Source organism: Harpia harpyja, chromosome 6 (genome assembly GCF_026419915.1).
Source record: "Harpia harpyja isolate bHarHar1 chromosome 6, bHarHar1 primary haplotype, whole genome shotgun sequence".
Lineage (NCBI taxonomy): Eukaryota > Metazoa > Chordata > Aves > Accipitriformes > Accipitridae > Harpia > Harpia harpyja.
The window spans coordinates 66,852,269-66,878,392 of record NC_068945.1 but is presented as its reverse complement, the minus strand read 5'-3'; the positions used below and the strand labels follow the sequence as shown (position 1 = coordinate 66,878,392).

General features: G+C 39.0%; 1 protein-coding gene across 11 annotated transcripts in view; it reads left to right on the top strand.

Moving 5' to 3' along the window:
• Window positions 1–26,124, top strand: part of LOC128142922 (uncharacterized) — a 162,633-nt gene that overhangs the window by 36,332 nt on the left and 100,177 nt on the right. For 8 of the 11 annotated variants that reach the window (XR_008235564.1, XR_008235561.1, XR_008235558.1 and 5 more), the window contains exon 2: window positions 1,006–1,262. Coding sequence is in view for 3 of the 11 variants with exons in the window: in XM_052789634.1 (XP_052645594.1) it covers window positions 1,006–1,262 (257 nt within the window). In the remaining 8 variants the exon portion in view is untranslated. The other 3 variants (XR_008235560.1, XR_008235556.1, XM_052789635.1) reach the window with 2 other exon arrangements.

The window sequence follows — 26,124 nt, the reverse complement described above, 5'->3', positions numbered from 1 at the left end:
GGTTGTTCTAGCAAAACTCAGGTCTAGAATTAACAAACATATTCTTGTGGCTTTTAGGTGTCTCGTTATGGAAAGGTGCAGGCAAATCCACCTCCGTGGTGCTGTCTTCCTTGAGGTCCTGCCAGGCAATTTGTTAATAGTGCAAATCAAAATACTTGTATATGAGTGAGGCGTTGAGAAATCATTATTAGCTTGGACATATTAATAAATCCTTCCTATCTCTCATGAGTCAGCCTCTGGGTGCAGGAGTGACCATTTGCATGGTTGACAGTTTTAGTGAAAATTATTTTTCTATGGCTTACTGTTAATCTATTTTTTGCTAACAAAGTGGACATGAGAAAGAAAAAAGATTTTTGAAAAATTGAAATTCATACTTTGGTCAGTGACAGAAAATGTAATTAGGATTTGGTTTGGTTTTGTGGTGGGTTTTTTTGGGGTGTTTTTTTTTTTTTTTCCAACGTACACATGGTCAGCTTTTGAAGTAATGAAAAAGGGAAAGGAAAATGTTATGTACTTTTAGACAAGCTATATGAATGCAGAATTAGGTGCTTTGCTAGGCTTTTAATTGTGTTTTAAGCAAACAAAACTTTCCTAGTTTTGCAGTTAAATGAAGTTTGAAGCAATTTGCTGTATGATACAAAATACAGTGATTCAGCATTCATGATGAGAGCTATTTATAGTTACTCTATTTTTATTCAAAGAAAAACAATAGCACTGAATTTCAGGCAGTTGACCAGACACTTAGGAAGGTCTCTATTGAAGCTGAGGAAAGTCTCATATTGCTTGATCTTGAAAACTGAACTTGTGAGCTCCTTCGGCATCAACATTTTAGTGCTGTCCTCCCGAAGGTGAAATTCCGTGCTGTGCTGGAAAGCTACACAAGCAATGCTTCTCTGAAGCCTAGTTTGTATCCACTGTTCAGGGGCTATCAACATGCATTGTATTTTACTTTTGAAGAATTGAGCAATATAATTAATCTCTCCTAATTTTAACCATCTCTTTCAGGTTTTCACGACAGTTCTGTTACCCTGCTGCTGCAGCCAATGCGGATCCGAATGCCGTGGCTACAAAGGCTTGTTACTTTCTCATGCTGGATCCCTCAAATCCAAGAGCTACTTGGCAGTTTCCAAGGCAACCACCTGTGGAATAATTAAAAAGGTTGAAGTGTTAGTATGCCAGATAGAAGGAATTCTTTCCTGGAGAGAGCACTTCATTTTCAGCTGTCTTGAAGAATCAAATGTGTTTCTGCCAGCAAAGTTAAGGTAGTACAATTAAAAAGTACTGATTTATTTTCTGGAGGTACTGAAAGTATGAGTAGGAGCAACAATCCTAATATGACTGTATACTATTCACTTAAGAAAATTACCATGGATCTTTCTATGTTAATTTTTTGGGTGTGTTTAAACAGAAAATCCAGGAGAAAGATGATGATGGAAAGGCAATGTTGGTGAACAGTATTTCGTACCAGTAAAACAGTTGCATGAACTGTTTTGTACTTTATGCTGTCTTTCCCCACAGATGATTTTAAGCTGGTAGGGACTAAAATGGAGCATACATTAGTGGGAGCATAAATATAGGAAGTGCAGCCTTCATGCCAAGTACACTGAGATTTCTTTGGCATTCAGTGAAGTGATAGATATAAAAGGAATGTAGGAGTGGGCTCACTGCAAAATGACAGTCAGAATCAAGGATCGATCTTTATCCCATAGCTTAAAGGGTATGCAGTAATTAAGTTGATGTTGAAACTGAACCGATAATCAGGTTTAGCTTCTTTGGTGAAGCAGCAGCTAAAACCATTTTGAAGACCGCTTTCCCAGATTCAGAGCTGAAATTGCATAGTGGAGAAATCAAAAGGTAAGCAAAAGAACTCTGTTAGAATAACAAAGAATAACAAAACTAGCAAATTTGATTGTGGAAGTTTGAAATGTTGCTACAAAAGTTTATGGTAAAGCTGCAGGCTCTAGATAACTGGAAAAGTTCTTCTTGAAGTATAATACGTTACTGGATGTATCTGCTTATTAGATCTTCCTTCTCTGCCAGTCATTCAAATATATTTGAATAGAAAAATATTACTCATTTTTGACAGTGAAGTTAAATGGAGAAAGCCACATTCACATTCTTCCCATAGTCCAAATAACTGTTCAGTTAAGTCTGGTTACCTAGCTTGATGCTTTTGTATAGTTAATTTTAGGCATGATGCTTTTGTGTAGCTTATTTTAAGGAAAAAAATGATTTCTATATTTTGAAGTAGAAATATTTGGGATGCCATTTAGGCTTTACATAATAAATTTTTACTGCCAAAATGTTTGTGGGATTCTATTGGGATGTGGATGGGATTTCACATTCCATCCCTTCCACAGCACAAGAGGATCATTGTTTTTAGATACGGTGGGTCCAAGAAGAAATAAGTATTGTGGGATGGCAGCTTTGTGATTTGAGGTAATACAAATAGAACCTATCCAGTAATAACTGTTACCTTTTACAGCTGTTACAGAATTTCAGAAGCTAATACTTGTAGGTACCGAGTACAACTGCAATTTTCAACCCTAATTCTTGATTTCCAGTTCATTGGTTCATTGTCACCATGGCTTAACTGCCAAATTGTTTTTTTGTTTTGAAGGAATTCTTCAGGCTGTTCAGTTCCTTTCAGTATGGAGCTGAGGAAAATGTTTTTGGAGACAAATACTGTTTTCACATGTGAAAGGAGTATGCTGGCAAAGTACCTGCACTGGGCACAGTGAAGATGATACAAAAATGAGACACGGCGCAAGTAGCGTAAGGGTAGTCAGTGTGTGCGGATCCAAATCTTTTGCTTTCCAAGAAGCATAAGCAACTCTCAGAGATGGAAATGCATAGCTGTGGAAGAGCATATGTGTGTGTTTGTGTAAGGCTAATGTAATAGCTAAGTAGCAATCGTGAAGTAGTGCAGGATTCCCAAGAGTGTACACAGAGGAGAAGTTTCATCTTGGACACCCCTAGAAAATATACTAAACAAATGCAAGTACTTCACTTTTTCTGTTTTATCTCAAATACTGTGGGTGAGATTCTTTTCAGGAAACTTAGATTTCCAGGTACTGCTGAAGCAGGTGGTGAAAAGCAGGTAGGATGAACAGCTCCCTGAAGGTACCTATTCCAGACCCCCTTGAAGTGGATGACTTGCCTCTAAAAAGGTACCTCTGGAAAGGAACCTTTCTTTCCATAGATGGTTCAGCTTGGACCAGTAATTTAGCCTAGATATCTTCACATTTTAGACACTTCAAGTGTGTAATTAGATGCATTTATATGTGCAAGCCATCTATGCTTTTTTCTCTATATTTCATTCCCTATCCAGAGCTTTCCATGCTAAGTGGAGTTGCACTTGATTACTGGTACAACCCACTTGATGGTCTTCCTTTTCCCAGCTTGGATGTTTGACCCTGGCAATTTTTCTAGACTTCATATACAAGCCTGTGGCTCAGTATCAAGGATAAAGGAGAGCCACATGGAGTTTGTTAACATAGTTTCTAAGAGAAATAAAAACATGCATGCTAAATTTAGGCAGCTGTGCTGTGAGAAAGAATATATAGTGGCCAGGCAGAATTGATTTCTAATGTCCTGTATATAGCTTATGTTTTAATAATCTTCATCCCTGAGAAGTTTTACAGGACTGAAGGGGAGTAGAAACTTAGGAGCAGTGATTTGTTCAATAATTTTAATTTCTTAAAGTGATTTAGTACATGTCAACATAGAAGTTGTTTTTGTAGCCTTGGCTATTAAGAATTAGTGCTATATGCACCCATAAAAAGTAAAACTTACTTTGTACTCCTCTTTCTGTAACAGAAGATTTATGTTATGCTCCATGTTGGAGTAATATGATGTCCTTTTGAAAGGGGGAAAAAAAAAAAGGGAAATAGTGATATGGTAATTTTCTTAAAGATTATTTTGTTACAGTGATTCCATTTTTCCCCTGTTTCTATACCATCAGAATAACTGCATCAAAAGAGTCAATTACAGTGTGGTAGTCTGAAAGTCTCATTAAAATATCCATTAATTTTGTTAAGTAAATAGGACTGTTGAATAGATAACTTTCTTCTTGTTGCTTGGAAATCTAGGTAATTTTTCAGGTTGGGATTTTTCAAAGGGAGTTTTTCCTTCTAGCAAGAGGAGCCTAGAGTAAAAATGTAGAGGAAATTTAGGGAAAGAGCAATAAGCAGCAAGTCACCTTCCAGTTAGTGGAAGAGGTAACTTAAATGATGAATGGACCCCTTTGCCTAGGCTTTATTTTGGAGACCTGATCCCTACATCTCTGGAGGTTTAGGGTATATCAGGCTGGGCAGATACATCAAGCATCTCATTAAGATGTTGTAGAAAAGATTTTCACCTTCCCAGAGAAGAAGAAAAATCTCTGGGAATATCAGTCACTGGGACACTATCTAAAGTTGTGTATCTTAAGGTTTTTGGAACTGTCTCTTTGCTCTCTGGCTCCTTGGAGATCAGAAGAGAGTTAAAAATCACCTGCCCAAAAGTGGTAGTAGTTTCCCAGATGCGTCAATACAGGACACTATTTTTGCCCGTCAGTACCACTATAAAAATGCGAAACTCCAGTAAAATGCCTTGTACTCCACTGTATTGTGCATAGCCTTCCGAGTGACTAGCCACTGTTCTAAGAGCAGTTACAGTGACAGCAATCACAACACCCTTTCAAAGTGAGAGAACTATTTTGCTGTACTTGGGTAGTTGAATGGTTTATGGGGATCTGTCCTGGTTTTGGCTGGGATAAGAGTCAATTTTCTTTCTAGTAGTTGGTATAGTGCTATGTTTTGGATTTAGTATGAGAATAATGCTGATAACACCGATGTTTTCAGTTGTTGCTGAGTAGTGTTTATACTAAGTCAAGGATTTTTCAGCTTCTCATGCCCAGCCAGCAAGAAGGCTGGAGGGGCACAAGAAGTTGGGAGGGGACACAGCCAGGACAGCTGACCCAAAGTGGCCAAAGGGGTATTCCATACCATGTGATGTCACGCCCGGTATGTAAACTGGGCGGAGCTGGCTGTGGGGGGCAGTTCACTGCTTGGGATGTAGGTGAGCATCGGTAGGCAAGTGGTGAGCGATTGCATTGTGCCTCACTTTTTTTTGTATATTCCAATTCTTTTATTACTATTATTGTCATATTTTAATTATTATTACTGTTATTATTATAATTCATTATAATTATTTTCTTCATTTCTGTCCTATTAAACTGTCTTTATCTCAACCCATGAGTTTCACTTCTTCCCTATTCTCTCCCCCATCCCACTGGATGGGGGGGAGTGAACGAAGTGGCTGCGTGGTGCTTAGTTGCTGGCTGGGGTTAAACCATGACAGGATCAAATCAGCGTTGCCATTTTAATGGTTTTGCAAATAGAATTCTCTAGATGATAGACCTTATGCTTAGTCACAATATCCCTTTATCCCCACCAGCTATTACCGCTGTGCATTTTGGATATGCTTTTTCAGTGTAGTCCAGAGGACTTTCCCTGACAAATTATGCAGAAAGTCCAGAATAGAATAAAAAGATCAGTCTACTTTATTGTCACTCTAGGACCAGTTTAGCCCACTTTGGAATCAATGAAATAACTGATAAAATATATACATATTTTTTTAGCAGTAGAGTTGCTTGTATTAATCTACTGACAAGTCCCCCTTTGTGATTTGGATTCTGGCTAGGTTGGGTATCTTTGCTTCTTCCTGGTATTAAAAAATAAAAGAAAGACTTCAGAATTACAGAATCATATTTGGTCGAGAGGTGGAATGTGACTTTAAATTGCTTTTCACAGTGAAGGTTTGGATATTTGTAACAGGCAAGGAAGAGGTGCTAACACCTGACAGTTTTTTGGGACGTTATACCTGTGCTAGACAAAATGATTTACAGAGAGGTAATGAACGTAAGGCTGGAAGAGCAGCTGTTCTCGTACACGCATCTAGAGCAGTATTTTTGTCTCCAGCAGTAGCCAAAGGTGGGTAACTGAGAAGCACAGGAACAGAACGAGAACATAGGATCCTCCTTCTACATGCTGTTCAATCTCTGGACATCTGTAGTACAGGGATTTAATGAGCTGGATGTCTTTTTTTTTTTTTTTTTTTTTACGATGTGTACTGGACTTGTCTTTGGAATTTGTTAAATCTCCCTTTCAAAACATGAGAAGTATTAGGAAGTGTAATACTTTCTGGTTCCACAGCTTAACTAACATAGCAGCCTGTTGGGTGAGGAACTGTATTTTGTTAAGTTTTGAACCTGAACTCCATTTATAATCCACTTCTTGGAAGAGATGGAAGTAATTAATCCCTATGTACTATCTCCATGACAATTGTAGCTTTCTAGACCTCAGCCTGCTCCAAGTGTTCAGTCAGTTCAGAGCCTGTAGACCTATACATGAAGTTAGGACCACTTTCCCCACCCCCTACTTCACACTTAATTTCATTGAGATACTTCATGAATTTCACTGCTGAATTTCACTGATGCATTTTATTGTCCAGTCAGTAATCTGCACGCAGTCCTTTTTCAGTTTTTCCTACTCATATACTGTCGTTGCTGCTGTGAATAACTTCGTATCATCAACAGATGTTGTCATCTCACTGTTGAGCCCTTTTCATGTCATTTATGAATTCATTGAAGAGTGCTGGGAACAGATCCCAGCACAGACACCCGTGGAAAGAAGAGCTGAAATTGCACCAAGTCCTGCCAAAAGCAAAAGTGGGTATGCCTGATTTTGCACGTGGCACAGTTGAATTTGTAGTAATTTCACTGTGTTGTTTTGGTACACTTGTAAATGTGGAATCATTGTAAAAATCTTTGTAGGAATGCATAATTTCATATGTAAGATGTAGTGTCATTCTTCATCAGCTGCGTATTTGTAATTTCACCTTTGAAAAGGATGCAGCAGGGAAGGGATTCACCTTTTTGGATGATTGAGAATGATTGCCTTAATGTTTAAAAGGGCCAGACCTATGTTCACAGCATAGCTTTTTTCGTTTTCTGGGTTTTTATTCTCAAAAGCAACTTGGTTGGAAGTTACTGTTTTATCACTCTCTGCATTACCAGTGTATAGAAAATAGTGTTGAATAAGGGAAATTAAGCAGTTAAATAAATCTCAACAATCATAAATATACACTAGTTTTAGATGATTAAGTGTAGGAAATTACTGTAGCAATAGAACTGTTACTTGCTCTTGATTTCTGATGTTAACATAGCAAACAGCTAATACAGTAGTAAGAAAACTGGGTCAGATCAAAAGGACCTGTAGCATAAAATCATTTTTCCGATGATAGCCTGTAGCTGCAGCTTAGGGAAGTGTGCAAGAAGAGGGAACCTAGTTCTGCATGCCACAGCATAGTCACGCATCCTTCCAGAAACCTGCAGTTAGGGAGTCCTGAGCTGTATCACAACTCCATGTTTGCCTCCATGAATTTGTCTAATGTGAACCCATTTTGTTGTCCCAGATGTCCTAGAGCTGTATTCACCTTGTGAAAAAGGCTTCTTGTTTCAAAGTGTTTGTGTGATGGGTCAGTCTCTTGTTCTCGTAGTGCTTCTGTATACCCCTATCCCATCTCTCGTCAGTCCTTTCTTTTGCAGGCTGAGGAATCTTGCTTGATTTCATCTCTCCTTGTGTGCAAGCTGCTCCCTCAGTCTCATCTTTGCTGTTCTGTACACTGGTGTGTTACCTCCTTTCTAAGATGGAGGGACCAAAACAGTGTGCAGAGTTCAGGATACGAGCATGCTGCAGATGAATGCAGTGTCACACTGCTGCTTCCTATTACGGTCTCTGTTCCCTTCCTAATTACTCCTGAAATTTTGTTTGCTTTTTCACTGGTCCTCTTATCAACCCCTGTGAAAACTGTGTTTTCATAAAGCTATCTACAGTGACTTCAAGGTCTTTCCTAATCAGGCAAAACTAATTTAGAACCCATCACTTTCTATGTGTAGTTAGTTATTTTTTCCCAAATGCAGGGCCTTCCGTTTTCTCTCCGAGCCACACTGTATAATAACTAGTTGGAAGAAAGGACTGAGGATAACTGCTTTGATGCACTTAATACTTTAATAGACCTGTGACCTTACATTGTATCCTTTTCAGCATATTTTATGATTAAGTTAAATGAGAGAGGTCTAACTACAGATCTGTATAGGAGTCCACTTTTGTGTGTGTGTGTAAACGGATATGTTCTTGGCATGTTAATTAACTGTTCATTAATTAGACTTTCCTCCTTACTGCACTACAGCTGAGTTTTCTTTAAGAGCTTTTAGAGAGTTGGTAGTTTCTCGGGGACTCCCAATATCCAATTAATCAGAGCTCCTTCAGAGCCCTCATGTGTGTGACCTGCATATTGCAGTCCATCAGCTGGCATTTTCAGTATTTCGGTTTCCTTAGAAATCTGGCTGAGTACATGTGCTCCTGGCTATTTTATTACTGGTAGGCTTTGTCAGTTAACAGTGCTCAACAGACCAGAGAGGATCCTCTTTCCTTGCCTGCTCTGCAGGCAGATTCCAGTGCTGGAAGTTCCCTAAACTGTTAGGTACTAAACGGTGAATTCATTTGGGTTTTCGTGTGGCAAAGAAGTATTTTTGAGGTTTTTTCCCCCCTCCCCATGGCTTTGTCCTGTTGAGCATGGTTGAAATACAACAATTTTGCATTTAGTTTGCTAAAGTTTCTCTTTTTTTCCTGGCATCCTAGTATGAATTCACTTGTTGAAGGGCATGCTTTTGTGTGCTTCCTTATGTTGTCTTTTTTTTTTTTTTTTTAAAGTTACATTTACCCCGTTCTTCCATATTGCATATGGGGTCTTTAGCAAGCTGTCAGCCCCCAAAATCCTTCACCTTTTTGCCTGTTCTTTTTATTTTTCTTGAAAGAAGCTTCCTTTTTTTTCTTAATCACAGAATGCTTGGGGTTAGAAGGGACCTAATGAAGGTCATCTAGTCCAACCGTCCTGCTCAAACAGGGGTTTTTTTTTGGTTGCATAACTAAAAATAGAGAAAACTAATGTTTCAAATGCTGAACTTGAGTACATTGTAATCAGTAATGCAGTCGCTCTTCAGCAGTGAAGATGCTGTACACAGTTCAGGACAGGGTCGAGTCTTGCTTCTGTTGTGGGTTTTCAGAGTTGTTTGAAGAAGTGGTAATCAATGGTGTCTTAAAAATACAGTGTTTACATCACATTGACAATACTGAGAATTTATCTGTCTCTTCGAACTCCTACAATTCGGCCACCTTAATCTCAAGAGGTGATGTTTGTCACTGATAACTCTCAGCTACCTTCATGGGGCCATGATGTTATCTTCCCCTACAGGCTAGAACTGGGAAGCCTCTCTGTCCTGCTGAACTTATTTTTGTGTCCTTTCTTTCTGTGCTTTTGTTGGAAGGAGGAGGGTTTGAGCTTCATGAACTTTCATGCACTTTGGGATACTCAAGTCAGTCAGACGATGTGATGCGGGTCCTACCACAAAATTTCTCCATATGGGGTTGTGGCTCTCATCCTGCTGGAATATTTACACTATCCAAAATGGCACCAGACTAATATTTAGTGGTGGATGCTGCCCACAGCCAGTGAAGTTGAAAGAGCAGATTGGTTCACCCTACTGTAAGCATCTTCATGCGGTGAGATGAGTTGCTGTCTGCATTCCTCCAGGTCGATAGCTCTTCTGTGGCTGTAGTGGGGAGGGTTAGACACCCAGAATGCTTATAGACCCATGGTAGACATTTGAAATTGGGTGAATTGAATCCTACCCTGGTATTTCAGTCTTCTGAACTGGTGAGTGTTTTCACTTGCAGAGAGTTGTTGTCAGTCATTGTGGCGCTTCAGAAAGAGCAATCTAGATCATCGTGGCCTGGTGAAAAGCAAGGAGAAGGCTTGCAGTGTCTCTTTGGGTGAAATGAAGGTGTAGTTTTGTGGGTGACCTACAAGGGTAAAATGAGAGTGGAATTTCAAATTAAATGTAAAGACAATGTAAAGGTAATGTTGATTGTGAGGAACAGCTTGGTGTGACTTGAGTGGTTGGTAGTTTTGCCTGTTTTTCCTCACTTCGGTAAATTAAGTGGAAAAGTCTGTAACCTAGAGATGTAATCACATATTTCTTACATTTCTAGCAATATATATTCCATTTCAGTATTGACACTGCAAGGTCTCTGGGGGGTCTGGAGAAAGTATTAACAATGATACTTTTTCTGAGTTTGAATTTGTGGCTGAGGTGTGAGATGGCAGTATTGCCCACAGCTGTCAGATCCATTGATGACCAGCCAGTGGTCTGTGTAAACTATGATTTTTGCAGTGGAACTATGATTTTTGCAGTGCTTAAGCGTAGCCCTCTACAAACCAGACATTTTCTTTAAAGTTGCGGAGAGACAAGTAGTGCCAGAGAGCGGTTCTTCCGCTAGTGTAAGACAGCCACGATAGGATGGGATCAGTGGGCTCAGTTGTTCTTTGGAAGTGCTCATCTCTACAGTGCTTGTAGAAAGAGCTTAAATGGGTGATGAGATCCTGACATTTTCAACAGAATAAAATGGGTGAGATGAATCTATCCTTAAAGGTCAGTTTTAATTTGTGTGTTACCACTTTCTGATTGTTCTGTATGGTCAGTGGCAATATATTAGTTGAGCTGGTTTTGAGTTTTTAAGATGAAATTGTGTCAGTCTGGAGTTACTCATATGCTACCAAAAAAAAAAAAAAAAAAAAAAGAAAAGATGCTTTTGAGTGTATCTTTTAGCATATTAGTTGTTAGTGATTGTTCATCCAAATGACTGATCTGACTAGCTGGAAATTTTGTGGTGCTTTACCCTCAACATTATGAGAATGCATGCTCAAGCTCAGGTTTGTGTGGGTGAATGGACAATACTGCGTAAGTGTGCAAATACAGACTCGTAAGCAGCCTTTGGGCTGAGGTTAATGAACTTTTTCTGTTCCCTTTTGTTCTGTCTGTAGCTTCCTCAGTTTGGGGCTCTGTGAGAATGCAGACTGGTCTAAAAACTATGTAGATTACATAACGTAGCACTGGGTTTTATTTCAGCTGAATGGTAGCTGATCTCGGTTTCTAGCAGGTTCAGAATGCTCTTCTGCCCACCAAATGATGCCAAGGCTAGGACTGAAAGCAGGTGTTTGCTTCAACACTGACATTCACTGATCTCTTGTCATTATGCTCATTTGGGGAAAGATAATATTTTCTGGAGGACTGAAGGATGCTGAGAGCCCGCTGTTAATTTGTTCCCATCAAATAAGCGTAGATTGAACACAAATGCTCAGGAATGATGTCGGGACAGAAAAGATGAGGGGTGTTTTCAGTTAATGCCTGCCAAGAACTAAGAAAAATTAACACAGAATTTTTGTGGTTTGGGAGAACACTCGCTCGAGGAGTTGTCTGTTCCACAGATGAGGGCTGTACAGAGTACTTGGGTTCACTGTTTCAAAACAAGGGTTCACATACAATTTGCAGGGGGATATTTCAACTTCTTTGGGATACAGTAACTTCTAGTTCAGTTGTTGAACACTTCTCCTGATTCTTGAGCAAATGACCCCATAGTCCTTGCTCAGGCAGAAGCCTCAGTGAAATCAATGGTAAGGATTTGTTGTTGTTACTGAGGCCTGGAGAAAAAAAAAAAAAAAAAAAAAAAAGAGGTTTACTCCGCAGTGTCTTAAGTATGAGGCAGGACTACTCAGCAATCAGTGAATAATCAAGTTTGTGTTTATTCAGACAGTTTGTTTCCATCAAATTGTCTATTTTCACCTTCTGTAGGGTCCTAAGGTTATTTCAGGAATGATGTTTCTAGTATTTTCTATTTTAGACACTTGACGCAGGATTTCAAATTCTGCTGAGGTGTTGGCAGTAATACAATACGTGTCTTGTTTACAGTAACTCCTTTTCAGATTTGTAATGCAAATAACATCTCTGCAGATCTTCAGAGCTCTGGTTCCTCTGGAGCAGAGGGTTTCATCTCGCCTGACTTGCACTGTGAAAGATGGTATCCATCTAATCCAAGTGGAATAATATTAATCTAATCTGAGTATCTGATTTTCAGAGAGCTAAAGTGAGATGAGATTTATCCAGAGTCTCTTAATTGCTGGAATAACTTCAAATAGCAAGTAGTAAGATCTACTCTTCTTTTTATCATCGTTGTTCTAAACAGAGAACTTAGGCTTCCTTCGTAGTTGTTATTTCTTGGTGTTCTGCCATAAAAAGTAGTCTAAAGATAATTGATGCGAAGGAAACTTTGTGCTTGAAGTGGAGGGCTATTTGTGTTGGTAGGAGAGGATTAGCATCCTCAAGACTTAGGTGTAACTCACTTGAAAAAAAGCTTGCTTTGGTATATAAGCAATTTTTTAGAATGATACTGCTTCTCTTCCTTGAAGCTCTTCCAATTTAAAAAAAAAAATACACGCTGCCATATGCTACTGTAATACCAGCACACGAACTGTATTAAAATATAAACGAACAGAACTGCAATTTGAGGTTTTAATTCTGCAGAGGGATCCATTTTGGAGCCCTTTTTCACTCTACAAAAGACCTAAGTTTAGTTGTACCACATGCCTATGCAAAACATTTTGGAGACTTTGGGTCTGAAATAGGGATGAAGAGGCTGAGAATGAGAGAAAAGAAATTTCTGCATTTCCAGTGCCTAGGAAAGTATATGGTGAGTAGACAATGAAACTGTTATTGCAGAACACGCTTCATTGAGGTTTAAAGGCTGCATGTGTGCTCTCCAGTCCGCTGTGGGTATCATCTTGGACTTCATGGCAGAATTGGCCTTTCTTTGGTCATTTACCCTTTTTGTTAGGTCGTAGATCGCTGCTAGGTTGTTGGTGCTCAATGTGGAAACAAGCTGTGCCTGTACTAGTAAACTAAGCACGTTTTAGTGGGTTTGAAGTGTCCTGTGATCATCCACGCTATTAATCTTTAGCATGCTTGTTGACACTGCTGTCGTGGTTTAACCCCAGCCAGCAACTAAACACCACGCAGCCGCTCACTCACTCCCCCCCCCCCCAGTGGGATGGGGGAGAAAATTGGGAAAAGAAGCAAAACCCGTGGGTTGAGATAAGAACGGTTTAATAGAACAGAAAAGAAGAAACTAATAATGATAATGATAACACTAATAAAATGACAACAGCAATAATGAAAGGATTGGAATGTACAAATGATACGCAGTGCAATTGCTCACCACCCGCCGACCGACACCCAGCCAGTCCCCGAGCGGCGAATCCCTGCCCCCCACTTCCCCGTTTCTGTACTGGATGGGACGTCCCATGGTATGGAATACACCGTTGGCCAGTTTGGGTCAGCTGCCCTGGCTGTGTCCTGTGCCAACTTCTTGTGCCCCTCCAGCTTTCTCACTGGCTGGGCATGAGAAGCTGAAAAATCCTTGACATTAGTCTAAACACTACTGAGCAACAACTGAAAACATCAGTGTTATCAACATTCTTCACTCTGAACTCAAAACATAGCACTGTACCAGCTACTAGGAAGACAGTTAACTCTATCCCAGCTGAAACCAGGACAACTGCTTGGCCAACTAATGTTTTCCTAAGCAACACACAGTTTGAAGACGGCAGGAGGCCGTGTCTGTTCCTGGTGGGGATGTGGGTGTCACCCTGTGCTGCAGGCAAAGACAGCTCAGCTGTGCGGATGCAGATTATGCAGTGACACTTGCCCTCAGTGCCAGAAATGGGGCCTTCTCCATTTTTTTTATGTGCTAAATATAGGGGTAGGTACAGGTGACAGGCCCAGTGTTTCACCTACAGAGTGAAGTGAGCTAATAGACTCATAAGGCAAGCTTTTGTAAGCAGCTCAAGAAGTTTGGATACTGAATTGGACATCCAGCTTACCTGGTAGCTTTCAGAATTGTAGCCATAGATTCAATCTTCCTTACTTCTGCTGTTTATTTACAATAACTTTAAGACACAAATATTTATGTGTTACATAGGATTTGGACTTTTAAAATTGTGTTAATCTTCTAAAATCTACTTACGTATTGGAAGAAAATTTGTGGACCATATAAACATGTTCTTGTGAGCAGATAGTTAAGATGCCTCCTTTTTAGGTAGACATTTGCTAAGGAAAAATGTTGAGTCTACCAGCTACTTCTTCCCTGAAAGTCATTTTGGGCCAGAGTCATAATGAACTTGAAGCAATAAACTGACAGAGCTGTAGGTTGCTATCATTCATGGGGAAGTGCTCCTGCTGATTTTATTCTGTGTGCTGGTCTGATAGTGGTTGATGCAGTGATCTCAGAAGGAAACATCTTAGTTTAATTCATTTGTTTCATTAAAGCCATAGATACTTACTTCAGTGATAATATCGGGTACTTGTAATCTTGAAAAGGTTGGAAAACTGTGATGGAAAACAGTTGGTGATGTTTTGTTTTGGTTTTTTTTCTTAGTAAAGAAGACCTGACAGGAATGCATGGAAACTGTCAACAACATTCCTGACCAAGTATTCAGGCACAATTAGGCCACTAGTATTTCAATAATTGATAATTAATGAGACTTTATAAATAACATTTTGAGTTCTTTTTACGTGCCTTCTGGGGTTTTTTGGAGGGGGGAGGAATGTCAGACAAATCTCAAGCATTTCTGTGCTACCTTGGAGACTAGAAAATGTTTCATTGTTGGCATCTGAGATTCTTACGTAACCTGGTAATTCTGGGAACAAGAATTTTAAGAAAAATGCTGAGCAGTTCGAGTCTTCTCATGAAATCACAAGGTTCAGAACCACTGTGCTAAATACTTCTGTGATAATTTCCCCAGAAATACTAGCGTTCCAGGCTCCTGGAATGGAGTTGAACGCCAGTCCCATGGATTAAATGACATACTGGCAATTATTACATAAAACCAATGTATTTGGTTTTTCAGAATATTAAAACAGAATAAAACAGAAGCGTAAGGAAAAGGTGAAGGGTCTACCTCCTGGCATCAGGAGCAGAACTGGTACATATTTAGGATGTGGTTGGTATGTTGTTGTATGTGCAGCCCCCAGCACAGGCCTGTGTGAAGGAGTTTGCCCTAATCTCTTACTGCTGTCAAGAGGATTTCTGTTTTTTCCAAGTTCAAGGTCTGTAGTTCTAAGGGGACAAGCCAGGAAGGGACTTTCCCTGCTTTTATCTCATGTGAAACCATGTGGCTTATCTTACCTGCTGTGTTTGTTCAAAACTCTTACTGTATTCAATAAAGAGGGCTTGATTAATTTTATTCAGTGTAAAATGAAAATGGTGACCAGTTACTGCTGTCTGCTTTGTGAATTTCATGGTTCTTAAGTTGGTTAGAAATTGCCATATTCTGATGCCTTCTTCAGAGTACAGATAGTCTGACACAGGAATCCACATATTCAGGATGAGTCAGAATTAAAAGTGAGTCAGTTATGCCTTATTCTGTTTAATTTAATTTAATTTTTTTAAATAGAGAATTAAATAAAACAGGTAGACTATGGTGCCTTGTCCAGTACTGTGTAAATTCACTTGCTGTATGCGCTAGGGAAGAGTGACAGTTTCAGAGCGATATGTTTTAAGATCCCTGTAGCAAGGGCAGTAGTGTGACAGAGTGAGTAAAACAGAGGAATGACCTGCACTCCTGAGCTCTGAGTATCACAGAAGGCAGAATCTCTCTTTGTAGAAGAGATAGTGAAGATTTAGGACCCAGCATGAAATAAAAAAAATAAAAAAAAAAAAAAATTCAGGGTTGAATACCTACAAGACATGACTTTAGTTCCTGAAGAACAACTTGTGAGTTTTCAATAAATACTATTAGACATCCTGTTTACAGTGCAGTTTCTAGAACAATATTTTTCAGCATACATCAAGGGTCAAATATAAAGCAGTGCTTGCTTTTCATTTTGATTTTCTTGTTTCTCAGCTTCAGAATCTATCTTTTGTTTTGTTTTGTTTCTGTGTCAAGAAACAATCTTCCTTTCCTGCAGTATTTCTAGTGTTACTCATTTATCAGGACACATTTTTGATGTTGATCAGTTCATTCTTTTTGTTTCCCTTTCCTCTTGGTACGCTCCATGCAAGGTGTTACTGACGGGCTCTGTGCATGCTGACACAAGCAGCCATGGAGGTAGAGTATGTGCTTCTAAAAGTCTTATCTCTTACTGAATTACTGAACTGTGTGTACCGTCCACTTACATTCCTCCAAGCAGTATCTCAACTTTAGTCAAAAATTCAGGTTCTGGAGTGACAGAGGGGATTGCAATAAAAAGTGTTTGGATGATAGTAGGGCTGGAAAGAGAGAGCTGTGTCATGAAAGCAGCAAGCATGTCTTTATTCACTTCTGTTAATTGCTTTTTTGGCTAAACTAATGTCGTCTTTTACATAAATTCTCATCATATTCTAATAATACACAATTTAAGTTACCAGCTATTTTTCCCCTAAATGAAGGTCTTGGATTTTCTTTCTTATCTGTCTTTAGCTTCCATGTTACTTTTTGAAGTAATGAGGCAAAAGAAAAATAGTAGATCAGGTATTTTCTATGCTTGTATTTTTGCAGGTAAGTTGACCAAGGGGGAAACCATCTTTAAAATGCTTCTTTCAAGTCAAAAGAGCACAGTTCATATTTAGGCAGCATAAAGTAGTAAGCATTACATATAGCAGTAACAATAAAATTAAACATGAAAATTAACTTCAATACTAGTTTTAGGATTTCATAGCTAGCTTTTATTAAGTCTTTAGATTCATGTCTCTATACCAAGCCTGTAATCTAGTCTGGCTTTGTATGTAAGAAGTTGAGAACTTTTCCACAGAAGTGTGTCTTAAGAGTGCTGTTAGAAAGCTCTCTAGTCACACCAAGTAGTGGTAAATATTTAACAATCCTGTTGCTAAAAAGTGACAAGTTATTTCAAATTTGAGTTTTTTTGGCTTCCAGCTGTAGTACCTTGCTGTGCCTTTCTCCCCAAGGATTGCAGAGTTGTTTGTTATTTGTCATATTCACAAAGTACCTATAAAAACAAGGTCACATACTCATCTTCCCCTTAATAAAGGACACCTTTGACCTAGCATCATGAACTCTCTATCCCAGCCAGGCTATTTTCTGAGGTCTTCCTCTGAACGCTTGCCAGTACTTCGGCATCTTTGCAGTGTGAATATCAGAACTGGACATGAAGTTCTAGCTTAGAATTTAGCTTGATTTGTTTCATAAACACTGAAGGATGATGTTGTCAGCCAAGTCGTTAATATGGCTTTGCCCTGCGCTGGCAGTCCATACTGGGGTGATTCAGTACCATTGCTTCAGAGCCCTTTTCTGGGTAGAAAGTGTCCAAATCACGGAGGAGTAGCCTGCATGCCTTCTTCAAATATGGGTGACTTTGATTTGTTAGGATTAAAATCAGTTGTTGTCTCCAACCACCTGGTCACTATGGAGTGTTACTATTTCCTCTGCCAATACTTCCGTTATCTACAAACTTACTCTCAAGTATTTCTATTATCTAAATGGTTTATAAAATTACCAGGGCCCAGACCTGTACCTGTTGTTCCTTCATGTTACCCATGCTGTAATGGGAAAGCCTGCCATCCACTTGATTTGTGTAAGAAAGCAGTTAGCAGCTCTGGAAAAGATGAGGGGACTTTGGTATCCCAGGTGATTATTCTTACGGACTGAATGAGTCATTTTTGTGTGGACTTTTAACATGTGGGTGAGTGAATCATCAGGTGTTGAACAGATTAATCTCTTTAATGGGACACACACAATTTAATGTTTTTTCACTGAGACAACTTGTACCTGTCTAAAGAAAATATTACGGAGGCTGAAATACAGTGACGTCGTGTGTCTCTGAACATGTTACCTTGGGAGACGATCCATGAGACAGCTCAGTGTTGCTTTTCATAGTTCTTGGTATGTGTGGGGGGTAGTGACCTTTAAAGTATTGTTAAGAGTAGAAGATTTGGGGAAAAAAAAGCATAAAAAGTTGACCAGTAGTTGCATAAGAAATTGAGCACGAGTTTGACTTTCTCGTGTACTTGTGTTATAAAACAGTTGTAGGTAGGTTATGTCAGTCTGTTTCCCAATTAACAAGTGATAGGACGAGAGAAAATGGCCTCAAGTTGCACTAGGGGAGGTTTAGGTTGGGCATTCGGAAAAATGTCTTCACCAAAAGGGTTATTAAGCATTGGAATAGGCTGCCCAGGGAAGTGGTTGAGTCACCATCCCTGGAGGTATTTAAAAGACATGTAGATGTGGTGCTTAGGGACATGGTTTAGTGGTAGACTTGGCAGTGTTAGGTTTATGGTTGGACTCAATGATCTTAAAGGTCTTCTCCAACCTAAATGATTGTATGATTCTGTGTAAATTTGTACACCACGTGATGATCCAGCATGTGTCAAGAGCACATGAACTGATAAAACATGACTTCATGCATTTGTCTTTGTCTGATGAGGGGCTGTGCCTGATGTCCATTTAGGTAGTAAAAGTGGACTAAATTTTGTCGATTCTCGATGTTTGTTTTTTTCTTTTTTCAGTCCCCAGCCAAGTTCCACCATCCAGAATTATGTTTGATGTTGGGTTTGACTGAGATCTGAAAATTACAGAGAATAAACCATCTTGCTGTTGTGACTGATTTGGGATAGGAAATGAAGTACGAAATTTAGGCATGGGTAGGTAGGGTTGAGGGCTTCAGTCAAAAATTGCCACAGGTTTACGTGGAAAAACTGGTGATCCTTTCCTAGAACTATAGTTAAGGTTTAATTTTGTAATAATACTGTGGGCTCAGGGAGTTTTCTTTATAGGTTTCATTATAAAGCATTTCTCAGTAGGTATCTTTTAAAGGGTTTTCGTGAGATAAAAATCATTATAGACAACCTTCCATGGACAAAACAATTTTCTGAGCAGCGCAGCTTTTTATCTTACTCAGGGCTATGGGCTGGATATATATTTATGTATTTTGGTCACCAAAGTAAATTTGAAGAGAGATGAATTCCTTCATTGCAAATGAAGGTGCAGATGCTTTTAGAATCTGACCAAATGTCTGTAAGTAAAAGCATCTTCTTCATCCTTACAGACTTCCGAAGGGTTGAACACCAGAAGTGCAATAATAATAAAAAAACCCAACACCACCCCCACTCTTCACACCCACCCCTTCCCAGCTGTCTAGCTCAGTAAATTTCACACCATGGTTGCAAGGCCAGAATGATTACGAATTAGGGTTAGCACAAAATCTAGCTATTCGAAAATTTTACAGCATTTTGCTGTAATGTAGAGGCTAGAATTTCTCAAAAAACAAATCTGAAAAATGCACAAGGGCAGGGAGGTCATGCTTTCAAAACCCAATTCATTGCAACAGAAAATGGGATTTCTTAACCTTGTCTTTCAAACAAACCAAATTGTGCATTGCCCCCTTGCACTTTGCTGTTTCAGTTGTCATCTATTATGCGCTCCTTCATGCTAAGATCCACGTCCCTTTCTGTCTGACATTCCATAGGTTGCAGTACATTAAAACTGTTCCATATAATCAACGTTTTTGACTACTGGCTAATTTTTGACCTTTATTCTGAGTGTCCTTGGGCAAGGCCCCAGGTGGTCATGACCAAATTCACAGGAGATGAAGAGTATGGTAAGCTTTATTAAATATTAGGCTGTGCAGGGGCTCTCTGAGGGAGTATCTTTATTGTGGTGAAAGTAACATGCCTAGTTTTCACTCTGATTTTTAGCTTCAACATAAATCACTGTAATTTAGTTACCCCAAGGCTATAACATACTGCTTTTTAGGATTGTAGAGTAGCCATTAATGGAAATTTGTTAAGAGTGGGCATGTATGGATGAAGGAAAGTGTGCATAAAAACCCAAGGATGAGCCTCTTGCCTATGATGCACTTCATATGTACTGTTGTCCTTGATCTAACGTAACTAGGTGGTACAGGTGAGAGCTGACAGCAGTTCTCTAAATAACAACAGTCACTTCAGCCTTGAAATCTGTATTTGGTAAGCTTTTGTTGGCCTCGGTAGTGGCCAGCTGGTTCTTAGAGATGAGTTTTCATCTGTACACTCAGTGATTTACAACTCTGTACAGATCAGTGTCTTTGCTTTAAGGATGGCAGAAGATCGGTGGCTTTCCAATACTCTTACAAACAAGTAGTATTTGATTACAGGTTTTACAGTAATTGGTGATAAAGGTAACAGTCCAATTCCAGGTCCCTAGTGCATGACCCCATGCTCTGGCCGGTGTCACCTTTGCTTATATTTGCAACTTTCTTTTCACATGGGATATTTAATAATACATTTTTTTTAAAGACTGTTCTTCACGGCAATATTGAGAGGTATTGTATCAAAGAACAAATTCTTTAATTGCTGCGAAGGAGTATTTATAGAAATAAGCTACATACCAGTCACAGCCTCCCTGCTTGCTGCCCTGTTTTAAAGGAGGTGTGAGAACTGTGAACGCATCCTTCAGGATTTCAGTAAAGCATCGATAGTTCAGTTGTCTGTGCCAGAACACCTCAGTGTATATTAAGATTTAGTAATGTCCCCTAGAGACAAGTCATATTTCCCCAAGAAATGCCAAATTGGAAATGGAAACCACTGTACAGGCAGAAGAAATCATGATGATTGCCATCATAGATCTAACAATCTACCTTAATTTTCCCAAGGAAAGTGTAGTGAGGTGGCTTAGTGGCTTTTCTTCTTCCCACTCCTTTTGGCACAACATTGCATGCAGGATCGTGGGACAGGAGAATTGCTGTGTTCCACACGGTGCTTCCACTCAGGGCCCTCTTATCCTGCCCTAATTGTGCTCAGTGTGGCAGCTGCTACTGTTAAGAACATACTGCATGCATGGTATAAAAAAAAAAAAGACTAAAATTCAGCTTTTAATTTATTTGTCATCTCGTTTGGAGAGAACAGCTACTGTGATTTCATATAATAAAACCAACTGTGTGAGAATCCACAGAGGTGAATTTCTAAATTTAAGGTTTCCTTTGAATTTGTTTCTATCACAAATAGATTGGATTACTATTGGCTGTGTCAGTGTGAGTCACTTGTAAGTGCCTGTTAATCCAATAAACCTGAGTGATTTCTTATGGAAATACTATTTTCTGATTTCTATTTATATGATAGTCCTGGCCTTGTTGAATACCCACTGACTTCACTGGAAATATCTCTTTGGAAAAAACTGGTATAATTTTGTATGGTAATGGACATTACAGTGAATCGGTAAAATGAAAAATAGCCTCAAGTAACCAGCAAATGTTTTAGAAGTTATTTGTAACAAGTTTATTACATATTTTGAAGCGTTATTGGCTAAAAATAATCATCAGAGTTCTGTTTTATTGTGGTGGTTATTTTTTTTAGTTTGTATGAAGGGTAGAACAGCATTATTATGCTTTCACAGTCCCGCAGGTTTTAGAGGTTTTTTCTTCTGTTGTTGCCACTGCCCTACTTTGTGGTTGTGGTTGCATCACTCTGTGCCTTAATTTCCCACCCATAACATACTCAGCTCTACTGAAAACTAAAAATCATAGATATAAAAAAGTAGCTGTTTTAAAATCATTACTTCAGCCTTTTTATGTTTTACTTGTGCAGCAACTGGTATTCAGTGGCAGCAGAAGGCAAAAACTTTGCTATGGTTTGGAATTTTTGCCTGAAATAAGAAGAAGAAATCTGGAGAACAAAACGTTTTTCCAGCCTGAGATACAGTATACTTCTGTACCAGAGCAGAGGGAGGGTCTAAACACTCTTAAAAGATGGCTGGTAAACCTGGTCCTGTTTTGAACGAGAAAGTGCAGAATATAAAGGTTTATATTAAACATAGGGAATTTCTAATGCTGAGGGGGAAAAAAGTTACATTTACTGGAAACAGTTTGAGAGAATTCAGTGTTTGTAACACATGCAACACTGCTGCTAGTGTAAGGCACCACAGTTTTCATAATCTTAAATTTACATGCATGTACCAAGTTTCCAAATACCTTCCTCCTCTGTCTCCACCACTGAATTTTATTGTGCTTGGTATGAGGGATAGCATGCTCAAAACCCCTGAATTTTTGACGCGTTAAGACAGGCTTTTGTAGACGTTGACTGCCTACTTGATGACACATACTTGTAATGATTATTGAGCCTGTGCCGTAAATGCTGCCTAGGGATTTGGATCCTTAGTGGAGGAGATGAGAAATTATAAGCCTTATTGTGTGATAGGTTCTGCTGATAAATGTTCGTGGCATTTTGCAGAGACAGTTCAAGACTCTGTGAGGTTCAGATTTTAGATTTGTTAGTGGTGGTAGTTTATTGGTAGCAACTCCAGATCCCAATTAATTGGGATTGCAGCTAACTTTAGCTACTAAGTGTATGATCTCTTGAGGAGATACTCAAAGGAGTAAGAGGATACGTGGAGACCTGAGGGTTAACAAAGCATCTAGAATAAAAGCACAAGAGAAAAGGAAAAACAAAGTAGAGCTGTGTGTCATGTTCATATGTTAAATAAGTCGTTTGAAAAGTAGAAACAAGAACACACAATTCAAAATTAATATATATCAGATAGGGTTAATATAAAATCTAAGGTATGAAAAGATGGATAACTAGCATTAACAGATAACATGAAAAGACCTTGTAAATACATTGAAAGTTGGAGGAAGTCGAGGGAAAATGCAGGCCTCATTCTTACCAGAGTGATGATAATAAATAAGACCACACTGAATAAATGGCTGAGCATAATTGTATTTAATCGTGGGTCTTTTGAAGGAATCAAAAACCTTTTGGACACGCTGGGGAAATAATTTGGTAATTAACAACTCTCATTTGAAAATGGAGCGTATTGTGATTTTTCCAATCGGAGAGCAGTATGGACTCTGGCATTTTAATTTAAAACAGTATGCATGGACATGCTAACTGACAGGGTCAGAGCCAAATTTACTCAAAAAGTTGATAGTTTAAAAAATAAGAATTTACAAGTGTTTCAGTAAGTATGTTTATGTTTATTGCAGTGTATTGAACTGATTTAGGTAAGGCCAAATTGCTGTGTCTGACACAAACGGGTTGTGTAGCAAAAAGATCAATGTATGGGCAAATGTGGAGTGAAAGGTCGTGGTCTGAAACAAACCTGCTGTTTCCTAGGTAAGTCTGATTTCTAAAACCAGCTTTTTTTTCATATAAAAGCTAAAATAAGTTTTATTTTCTAGTAGAAGCACAGAGAGAACTGTTTCAAAAGGAATGATTCTGAACTAAGAAGAGAAGGGCATGGATGGCTCTGGGTACTGGGACATTGTAATTCATCTTGTTAAACTGGTAGCACAGTCCCTGGCACAGTTTTAGCCTGTGCCGACCAGCACTCTTCCAGACAGTGCTTGGGCATCATCTGCATGGTGCAGGGACTGGTTCTGACAGACAGCTGGGATGCGGCTACCCTGTTCTGGGGCTAGGAAAGCTAGCCTGACCATATGGGTACCGCCTGCTGCTGTGGCTAATCTGTGGTCCAGAGGACAGTCCATAACCTGGTTTGTGGATTAGGTAGCTGTTGCTCTGAAGTCAGGAGTTGCTAAGATTTCTGATCCCAGATGGGTTACTCCAGCTTGGTGTACAGGGCTTTCTTTTGGGAATGAGAGACAATCAAAGTTCTGCTCTTAAGACTGTGGGAGTTTGGGGGGGGGGGGTTGTGGGTTTTTTTTGTTTGGTGTTTTTTTTTTTTTTTTTATTTCTTTGTGGCCAGCAACCTAGTACCCATTGCCAAGAACTGGGTTTGAAAGTTCTGTTCCCTTCCAAACACATACACTAACCATAAAGTGAGAAATAGGGATTTTTTTTTTTTTTTTTTTTGTGGTTTATAACCTTTTTGCACTCCCACAGAGGTATTCAGCAGCAAGAGGGGACTCTCACCCCAAATACTTAGGCACCTGAATAAGGCAGGCTGAATTCACTCTGTAGGTTTGCTGGTTTATGTTCATTCTTCAGCAGAAGCAGCAGAAGTTATTTGTCCTGTTTGTTGTCCTAAGAATCAATCTGTATGAAGTCCTTCCTGGAATTGAAAAAAGGAATCCAGTTATATTCAATAGTAAGAGCCATCCATGTTGATTGGCATGGTGGTCAGTCATGCTCAGTGTTTCTGTCCTGCATATGTGGATAACCTTTCCTATGGGGCAGGTGGCTGCCTGCAGGCAGGGATGGGGTTAACATTTACAGCTTCTTGTAAAATGAGGTGAGCAGGACCCTCAAGCTGACTTCTGTGACGGTGTTTGGGGAAGCAGTAAACATTTCATTGATCGAGTATTTGGGAACATTAATTATATTCAGGGTAGAGCTGGGTCCTTGATTTAACTTTTCTCGGTGAGTTCAGTGGACGGAAGAAGCTCATGGTAAGTCCAGGAATAGCCCATGTGTCAAGAGAGGAAGCCATACAGCAAATCTTTTTATGTATGGGGCTCCCATCTGTATGTCTTTAGGGCTGTTTACCACCTATGAGTGAGGGCTGAGCTGTTCTGACAGAGCATGCTGTGCGTTTTTGTGTCTATGGACTGTAGTCTGAGATTTCTCACTCTGTTCCCTTGGAAAAATGTGCTGCTATCAAATCGGCAGTTACCTTTTACCAGCACTACACATTCCTAAAATGAAAGGTTCAGTTAGTGGGTCATTTTAACAACAACAACAAAATTATAATCTTTTCCAAAGGCTTCATGCAAACCTGATGTTCCTGCAAGTGCTACATACTCAAGTGGAATGATATATTTTCTTCTGAGAGCAAGAGATCCAATTTCTATGCCATTTTATGAGAAAGATTTGTTACTGGCTGTTTATCAAACATTGAGAGCACTGCAGAGAAGGGGGGGGAAAGTAGTAGCAGAAGATGTTTTAGTAGTTAAGTACTTCTCTTGCAGAAGAATTGTTTCCAGGACAACAAGGTTGATGATGGAGTTACAAAGTGAGTATGTGTTTCCTTTCCTCTTCCTTTATTTGTTGTTAATCAGTAAGGTAGGAAGACCTCTCTTTGTACTTGAGTCGTTTTCAGAAAGTTGTGTTACATCAGTTATTTTTAGTCTACACTAGGTTGTCCATGTGGCGCTTTTTAGCTATTTAGGAGATATCTGGTAGGTAAGAAATCATATTTGTGTTGTTTTTTGTTCAGATCACATGGTATCTAAACAAATTATGATCTGGACTACTAATAGCTCTGTCTGGGTGTTTTTGTTTTTTAAGAAACAAAACAACAGGTTTGTGCTTTAAATTTCAAGCTCATCTCACTGGTGGATGTGAGTTTCTTTTAACTGAACAGAATTTTCCTCTGTTGGTATAATACATATTTTTTTGTGTATACTAATGATATACTGTCATGCAAATGAATTTGGAATAAATTAAAGGAAATAATTTTCCCCTAGAGTATATTCAGCTGTAAGACTCCATTGTGAGATCTATTTTCAACTGGAGTTTGGAATTTGGAATGAGAAGCCACTGAATTAAATGTAGTTGCCAATTTTAAAGGGGCATAGCTAGCATAAAATCACACCCATCTCCAAAATATGTTGATCTATTTAAAATCTGGAGGAGTATGATGAAATCTGTACTTGTGTGGTTTTCCTTTGTATATTTGATTGTACTCTGAGTTTAATTTTTTCTGGATTGTTTTTTTCCTTCACAACAACATTTTGAGAAAAGAAATGTCATTTTTTTAAAACCACAAATACTGGCTGTGCATTTTAGAGGCAAGCACAACAAAAACAGTGGCCAGGTCATTAGTGAAAAACACGCTTCATAAAGCTCTATTGTTGTTTGCTAAATTAAATAGCTTGAAGTTTAACGGTGTCCCTTTTAAAGGAATGAAATGATTTCATAGCTCCTAATGATACATGTATTTATTTCATATTGAGATTTTAGAAGTTTAGTTGATTAAGATTCAGAAAACACTTCTTATGCATAGTTCTCTGAATTAATGTGATACTCTGTTTCCTTTGGAATGCATTGGTTTTTTTCTGATGCTGAAGGTTGGATACCACATACTAAGATCAATATGTGGTCACTGTTTTGAACAATTAATAGTTTTATTCTTTGGATGTGTTTTTCCATCCAATTCTACAGCATGTTTATGAATACCATACTTCCTTTATTGATTTAGGAGAAAACGGTATGACATGGTGTGAAAACTAACACGCTCAGGTGCCTGTGATGATTACTGCACCTTCTCTGTATCTCACAGCTCTCTAGGTTGTTGGAAAGGGAAGTTGAGCAGGTTGGC